This window comes from Morus notabilis, unplaced genomic scaffold, assembly GCF_000414095.1.
Source record: "Morus notabilis unplaced genomic scaffold, ASM41409v2 Scaffold2193, whole genome shotgun sequence".
Taxonomy (NCBI): Eukaryota; Viridiplantae; Streptophyta; class Magnoliopsida; order Rosales; family Moraceae; genus Morus; species Morus notabilis.
In genome coordinates, this window is record NW_010357255.1 from 12879 (window position 1) to 21483 (window position 8605).

Here is an 8605-nt window from a genome sequence, read left to right on the forward strand (position 1 = left end):
ATCAGCCAATATACATATTTTCATGCTATGTGTTCACTAATTGCTATAAAAAATACATATTTTGAGGATTAATATACATTATCGTGTCTTATAACTTAACATATACATCTTTACATGTAAATATACACGATTTTATATGTAAACATACACGATTTATGCAGAATTATACAACTACCGTTTCAGTCCGACAAACAGTAAGTGCCGGTTTAAAGACCTTACCTAAAATTAGGACAAAAGTTTACATTTTTGAGTTATGGTTACTTGAGTGTAGATCTTGAGTTGAATTTGAGTTATAATTTGAGTTGAAGTTGTAACTTGAGTTTGTGTTTGGATGTGCATATTTGAGTTATGATTTGAATTGAGAATCTATTTGAGTGGGTCAAAACTTGAATTTGTATTTAGATAGTATTTTAATAAAAACTCAATGGTGATGAAAAATTTTAATATTTATTATTTTCTTTTTCTCTTTATTTATTTCAAGATTTGTTTTCTTTTATTTTCTTTATTTTAGTTTAATAATTTAAACCCTTTCTTCTATATTTTTTTTCAACAAAATTAATAACTTATTAATTAAACTCAATCCTCTGCAGTAATGATCCTTACTCACAACTGTGCTCAACAATGATCATATCCTAGCAAGGTTTTAATTTGACAAACCGCTAGGAAACACATCAAAATTTTGGCACCGGTTGGCGGGGATTGATTCTTTATTATTTTTTTTATTAGTTTTGTTTTCTAGGTTTTAGGTTTTCTTTGTTTTTATATTTTATCTTATGAGGTACTTTGAGATGTTGTATCAATGAGTCCTCTTGAGTTTTTTCTAACAGGATTTGAAGTTGTTGCATAGTGCTTGGTCGAGGTACAAAAATTTGCTCATTCGGTTTTCTTATCATGATTTCTTAAAAGGAGGGTCAACTTGAAATCTTCCTTAATGGTTTATTTTTCCGAACAAGACTTTGGATGGAAAGAGGAGATAGTACCACCACTTTCTATCAACAATCAATATATGAAGCCTACTACATGTTAGAAGACATGGTCGAGTTCGATCATTGGAATTGGAGTTGTTCAAGGAATAACCAAGGTTGAGAGGACAATTCCAACATTATGGAGCCATGGTATGACACTCAACCTCAAGAGCTGGAGTCTTTACTTGAATTACAAGCTTTAGTTGCTCAAATAAATACGAGGGACTTTAAAGCCATGATGACTCCAAGTATGGCAAGTGTCAATGAAGATCTTGCAAGAAGTAGGGAGGAATTAAAACATCACATGGAAGAACTTAGATCATCAACCCTGGATGTTCCAATTGAGTACATGCAAGATTGCCATCGAAAAACTGTTACCAAGAGAGGAGTATTTGGATAGTTTTGATTAAGACTCTAAGTGATGAGGTGAATCAAGACTTGGTTATTGAAGAAAAGTCACAAGAAGTCTTTAATTCCCAACCTTTTGTTTTAGGTCATTTAACTATGTTATTACAAGTTCAGTTGTAAATAAAAGAGTATCTTTAATTAGTTTGTCATTCTTATTATTTATGCACATGCTGCATGTATAATGTTAAGGGTACGAATTCTAGTCTCAATTTTTTGTACAAACTATAAATTGTCCTTGTTTTATTGATGTCTAAAAGATTACTACAACAATCAATAATAAAATATTATATTTATCATTGAAAAGATGACTTAAAATTAGGGGAATTGTCTTTGGTCAGGCACTTGAAAAGTGCTTGACCGAAACAGTAGTTGTATAATTTTGTATAAATTGTGTATATTTACATGTAAAGTCATGTATATTTATATATAAAGTCGTGTATATTTAACATGAAATACAACAAATCAGCCAATATACATATTTTCATGCTATGTGTTCACTAATTGCTATAAAAAATACATATTTTGAGGATTAATATACATTATCGTGTCTTATAACTTAACATATACATCTTTACATGTAAATATACACGATTTTATATGTAAACATACACGATTTATGCAGAATTATACAACTACCATTTCAGTCCGACAAACAGTAAGTGCCGGTTTAAAGACCTTACCTAAAATTAGGACAAAAGTTTACATTTTTGAGTTATGGTGACTTGAGTGTAGATCTTGAGTTGAATTTGAGTTATAATTTGAGTTGAAGTTGTAACTTGAGTTTGTGTTTGGATGTGCATATTTGAGTTATGATTTGAATTGAGAATCTATTTGAGTGGGTCAAAACTTGAATTTGTATTTAGATAGTATTTTAATAAAAACTCAATGGTGATGAAAAATTTTAATAGGGTATATGGGTGGAGCTTTATTCGTCTCTTCGTTGTGAAAGCATAGAAAAAAATCATCTCAATTGGAATTAAAACGAAAAAGTTATGACGTTTTTAAGAATAGAAAAAATATTGTCATTAACTTGAGTTTGAGTTTAAGAACTTGAGTTGAAGGGGAAACTTGAACTCTCACTGATTCAAGTTTAGAATTTGAGTTTTGCTACAGTAAAAAACTCTTAAAAACAATCACATATAACTTTTTTGCTACAATAAAAAACTCTCACATAAAATCACATCTCAACTCGCATTAAAAACTCAAATCAGCGAACTAAACGGGTCCTGAGATTTTAGCCCTAAACTCAAGTTAAAACTCAAGTTTTACAAATGAACATGGACTTAAAAAAAAATTGTAACTTGAGTTCAAACTTTTTTTGAGTTTTATTCAACAAGAACAAGCCCTGAGATTTGAGTTGGTATCTTAACACTATTTATTACTCATGCTTTACACTATCCCAAAAGGGCAAAAACGTCCTTAATCCGAGTTAAAACCCCAAGTTAATTATTCATTAAAAAAATCTAGAGTATCAACCATTCCATGCCATATACCAAAAGGCAAAAAAGTAACCATACTCTTTTTATAGTTGGAATAGAGTTGCAAGTTTGAGCTGTGTTGGGTCGCTACTGTTTGTTTGGGCTCAGCCTTAAATTTTTTGGGCTTAGGGTCGGGTTGGGCTGACTCGGTTCGGCCCAAACATTATATTTTTGAAGATTTTTTTAAAAATACCTTATAAAATTTCGGACTTAAGATCGGGCTGGACTGCCCCTCTCTCATTTAGAGCCGACCCAGCTCGACCCAAAATTTCACTTTGGCCCAGGCTAGGTGGCCCAAACTTACACATTTAAGCTAGAATAATAAAAGAATATGGAAATGCATTCTTGAAACGTATCATAAAATGTGCATTCATTTTTAAACACATACTAGATACTCATAACAAGTTGTGCCGGGAGAAAATTCCCGACACTGTGTTGAGAAATGACTTGTATATATATATATATATATAACTTGTGAATTTTATATTAAAACTTATAAATTCGAATGATAAAATTACGAAAATTACAATAAAATTTTGAACGGGTAAAATGCCGTGAAGCCATCATAGAAGGACCCCAAGTTGTTGTCATAAAGAAACGTCTGGGTAGGGTCTCCTTGGAATTCATTACCACCCATTTTTCCAGAAAGCCCTTCTTGTGGTCACAGAAAATAGAAGAGCTAAAAGACAAGCCATCAACATCATCTTTATCAGAATTAATGAGCAGAAGAAACAAAATTAAATCTAACTAACGTTATATATGATGATTCGGCCATATTGTGTTAAATGTTGAGCAATAAACCCAACCACTAATTTTGTGTTACCATCTACACAGCTTGGAAGGTTTGATGAATTGACCCAATCATGTGACATTGCAATTTGCATGTGTAAAATAAATTTGAATGCTCAGATTTCTTTTGCTGTTGCTAGATATGGGCGTGTTTAATGTTTCTTTTCTTTTGCTTTTTCTTTTTCTTTTCCTTCTTTTGAACAAAATTGTCAAAAGCAAGTTAATTCTTTCTCACAGGTTCAAGACTCAATTCATTATTATGGCCCAACTTGCCTTCTGCCATATGCAACTCTGAGAGCAAGATAATGATGTGTATTCAGAATAATTAATAGATGAAAACTTCAAGTTCTAAGTCTTACAGGAAACATTTCAGACTATTTTCAAGTTATTGGTTGGTCCAATATTCACTATTTTCAGGTTATTAATTGGTTAAATACTCATTAGTAGTAGGTATAGCCAGTCGGTAATCATCCTTCTCCACGCTTTTTATTTAAAAAAAAAAAAAAAAATCTCAAAAACTATTTAATTTTTCCTTTTCTTTTTCCTCTTTATTGAGGAATTTAAAAGTTACCATGTCAATTTCATGTCTTATTTTATATATGTCTCACAATGAGTGGATATTATGTTAGTCTTTAGCTTTATTATGGCATGATTCTCAATTATTTGGGACAGGAAGAGAGAGAGTATAAGGTTTCAAAACTAATCAAGGGATGCAAGCAATTGGTCCTATTTATTTGTTCCCATTTTTCTGTCTGGCATGATAAAGCTGTTATGTTAGCTAGTACCCTATAATTTCATAACCTTATCATGATCCCTTGAGGTTTTTTTTTTTTTTTTTCTTTTTTTTCTCTAATTTTTCCTCTTTTTTTTTTTTTCTTTCCTCTAGTTTTTTTACATGACATAACATGTATAGGTGATCGTTACATTAGTGGGACAGGAAAAATGAAACAGATCGTCATGATTATAATTTACATCAGAAAAAAGTTTCCCTTGAATCATATTTTGAGTCCGGAATAGCCGTTAAACAAGGATAACTATATACAACAGATACAATTAATTAAAGAAAGATTACATTACAGTTAAGCAATAAGTGATCAGATAATGCTATATATATTTATATATTGCGAGACATATTCGAACACAAAAAACATCTCTAAATGGACCAACTATAGGCTAGTACAAACTAGAGCTTAATATGTTTTAGTTTTGAGCACTCTTCTATTGCACTCAAGGTGTTTGATATTCAGCCTCTGTGAATGTGGGGGGTCGGCAAGTTAGGGAGGCAGAATTGGGGGCAAAAGTGTTTTGCAGGTTTTGCGGAGGAGAGGTAGCTGATGGAGCAGCCGAAGTTATGGAAGATGAGAATCCTGATGATGCTGCATTGGAGAAAACCGGCATAGCTGTGACACCATTCGATGTGGCAGTGCTACCGTTGCTGCCGTGAATTTTCCATGCCCAATTCAAAAATCTCGGCGAAGAATTAACCGCTTCGACCGCCCTCTTCTGATGATCTGTTGCACTTGCCCTCTCCTGTTAAAACGTGTCATAATTTTTCAAAGTCTTTGACAAGAAAATTTTGATCATTGTTTAGAATGAGCCAAAGAAAGGCACAGTTACGCCCCGTTTGGTTCGTAAATTTGAATATGAATTTAAATTTTTATAAAAAAAAAATACTGTAATAAAAATGCTTAAATAACTACGGCCGTTGGATATTTTGGCGAAGGAAATGTGGGCAAGCTTATAAAGTACCTCATGTTTTGATAAGAAACCAGGATATATCCCAGAACATGTAGCTGAAGTGTGGTTGGATGTCACTGCTATAACATGTGGGGATTGTCCATCAATCTGTGAAGTTATGGGGACCAATGATTAACTGTTAGAAGACAAGACTTTTTGTTTTTTTTTTTTTTTTGCCTAAGAAATTAGAAAACAAACATTAGTGTATTGTACCATTGGTTTGACTCTGTTGGGCACTTCACAAGCGTTCCAGTGAAACCGAGATTCTCCAAGAGAGTCCTTCCCCTTTGGCTCAACGGACGGCGGAGAAATCCCAAGATTCAGATCAAGATTGTGGTCAATGCCTGCAACAGTAGAATCTGTGTCACATATTTAGTAGTAAGGGACGCTCCTAATTAAAAAATCCCGCGACACCGAGAGAGAAAACAAAAAAAAATCGAAAGAGCATTGCTATTCAACTTCACAGTACTTTTGATACATACAGACATACTAAACAAACGACCTAATGATCCACCGACAGTAAAGACTCGTGTGGGTCTCGTGTACCGCTAAACAACAAACGACCTAAACAGAAGCAATCTTCTAGCGGTTTCTCTAATAGGAAAATAACCGTTTGTTTACTTCCAATCACAACTCAGTTTTTTTGTTACAATAATTTTACTAACAAAAATTAAATTAAAATTTTTTTATTATATTATTTTTTTTCTTACATGAATTTATTTTTTTTTTAAATTCTCAACTCGGTAGTACCTTGAGCATTGGAATCAAGGATTATCTCCCCTTGGTAAGTACTGTGCTCAAAGTTGGTGACTGCTTCCCTTCCATTACATTTGATGGCAGCTTTGTCATAAGCCCTGGATTTTAGAAAAAGGAAAAAAAAAAAAAAAAGGACAAAAGATGTGCTGGGTTAAAATCCCATCAAAACCAGATTATATTTATATTTATTATTATTATTGCATAAAAGAATATTTATGATATTTGTCTGATGAGTAACAATTTGAATTCTTCATTATTGATCACAAAATTTATGACCTTGCCGCTTCTTGTTCGGTGTCGAATAACCCAAGATAAATATACCTGCAAGGAATTAGAATCATGGTTTTATAGGTACAAAAGGGTAGTCACGCCCAAGCCAAGCCAGGCATTTCTTCTTTCGTCTACTTATCAAGTACTATTGTTTTGTCTCACCATTTAAGGAAATAATAATCACAAAAGTGACATGGGATTTTCTCAAACACCTAAAACTATTAAAAGAAACTCTTCCAATCATTCGGAGTACTATATATATACACATACACACACATGTATATATAATATATTTACAAAGAATTAATGGTTCTCACTTTTTGCCGAGGAATTGTCCCATTCTAGCTTCCCAACGACCACATTTGTGAAGAGTCACTCCTCTATATTTAGAGCTTCCCCTAGCAAATCCAGTGCTTTGCCTCCTAAGAATTTGCACGAATTCTTCCTTGCTCAGATTCTTCATCTGATTAAATCATGAAAATCGAGATTAATAATTAATGAAAACAAATACTAAATATATTTAAACTCCAAATTAAGGAAGTTAATAATTATTATTGATGAACTTGTAGTATTTTAATCCCACCTGTTTCACGTCTTCCTCGTAATCGCTTACATTAAAGTTGATATCAGCGTCAACTCCACGGAATTTAATTGCAGCTCGATCATAAGCTCTGAAATCACAAATTCCCAGTAATTAATTAATCGAAATTTAACTACAAAGAGACTATTATGGCTATTAAAATTCGTATTTTGTATGAAAGAAAAAAGGTATTTTTATTAGTAGCTTTTTTTTATACATACCTAGCTGCAGCATGAGCAGTGTCAAATCCACCTATAAAAAATCCCCAGAGAAAATAAAAATAAATTAGCCAAGAGCTCATCTGAAAAACATGAAATAATCACCACTGAAAAAAAAAAAAAAAAAAAATTACCTAAATATACTTGCTTTCCACAATCCCTATAAAAATTGAAAAAACAAAATAAGATTAGTGAAAACAAGATTACGGAATATATAGTACTAAAACATGAACTACACCAAATGAAAATTAAACAGAATAAGCCTAAGACCTTGATCTAATGGCACGGAGAGATTTGGGTACAGAATTGTGGGTACAACCCCGTGTTGTATAAAAAAAATAAAAAAAATAATTAAAAATAAACTTTGTTTCTTTCATGGCAAACGCACCAGATATGGGACTCCCACCGGCCAGTTCTCCGGTAGAACGTGACGCCGCGGTACTGCGAGCTGCGGGACCTCGGCCCGCGGCGGCTCTTCTTCACTTGCTGCTTCTGCTGCATAACTCTCAGCTCCACCGGAGCCGCAGGCGCCGGCGCCACTTGCCCGGCCCCCGCGGAGTCCGCAAACGACAAATTCAGCCACTGCGGCCTCGACGACGACGACAAGTACCCGGAAACAGCCGCCGTGGCCACACACCTCTCCGCCTCACCGGACGCCACCGGAAAAAACGAGCGGGTGACGAATCCCGGCGGCGAGGGGCTAATACTAATTCTGTCTTCGAGGCCGTCCTTCTCCTTCTTCAATATGTCGAAGATCAATGCCTCGGTGTTGTTGGAGTTGGAGTCTAGCACTTCGTCTCCGGCATTCGAAGAATTCGGAGCTTCGAATTCGGCATTGACGACGGAGGAGTTGGGCGAGCCGGAGTCCTCCATTGGGGCGCTTCTAGAACCTTCTCGAACCTCCATTATCACCATCTCTGCCTCCTCCTCGTCACAGGTCGAATCCGCGGCCACAACGTTAACGTTAAGATCCAACATATTTTGTCTGTCTGCTATTTCTCTGCTGGTTTTCTTAAAAGTTTCGCTAGATTAGAAAAAAAAAATAAGAATAAAAAAACAAACCCAGAAGCTGAAAACTCTAAAAGTACAGTCTGGATCAAAGGAGGGAAAAAAAAAGTTCAGAACCCAAAAAAAATAAGGGATTGATTAGAGAGATGTTCTTGAGAAAATATGGAGATCAGAGAAGGGGAAAATTATAAAGGAAAGAAAAATTAGAGAGAGAAAGAGGAAAAAGACTGTAGTTGATAAGAGAGGTTATGGGTATGAGGAAGGAATAGAATAATAAAACAGACTGGGGTTTGAGAGAGAACTCAAAGAGGCTAAAAAGAAAGAGATGGGGACGTGTTGGCTGTGAAGTTAGAGAACTCTTAACACTTGCCCTTCCTTTTGGATGGGGGTTACAAA

At 34.4% G+C, this 8605-nt stretch overlaps 1 protein-coding gene across 2 annotated transcripts; it reads right to left on the reverse strand.

Moving 5' to 3' along the window:
- Positions 1-4624: 4624 nt before the first annotated feature.
- LOC21385338 (ethylene-responsive transcription factor RAP2-7) lies at positions 4625-8347 on the reverse strand. 2 transcript variants are annotated; one of them, XM_010089568.2, is made up of 10 exons: positions 7590-8347; positions 7336-7361; positions 7205-7235; positions 6987-7074; positions 6721-6866; positions 6410-6454; positions 6128-6231; positions 5591-5721; positions 5390-5485; positions 4625-5170 (listed from the first exon to the last, which is right to left on the reverse strand). In XM_010089568.2, the coding sequence occupies exons 1-10, from the start codon at positions 8177-8179 to the stop codon at positions 4868-4870; spliced, it is 1560 nt and encodes a 519-aa protein (XP_010087870.1). In that variant the 5' UTR covers positions 8180-8347; the 3' UTR covers positions 4625-4867. The 2 variants fall into 2 exon arrangements, with proteins under 2 accessions (XP_010087870.1, XP_024023629.1); XM_024167861.1 differs by lacking the exon at positions 6410-6454.
- Positions 8348-8605: the final 258 nt, after the last annotated feature.

Coding starts and splice junctions, on each gene's coding strand:
- LOC21385338 (XM_010089568.2), bottom strand. CDS start 8,179: ATGTTGGATCTTAACGTTAACGTTGTGGCCGCGGATTCGACCTGTGAC. Junction 7,362..7,589: donor CGGTGGGAGTCCCATATCTG/GTGCGTTTGCCA, acceptor CAATTTTTATAG/GGATTGTGGAAAGCAAGTAT. Junction 5,171..5,389: donor GTTTCTTATCAAAACATGAG/GTACTTTATAAG, acceptor ACGTTTTAACAG/GAGAGGGCAAGTGCAACAGA.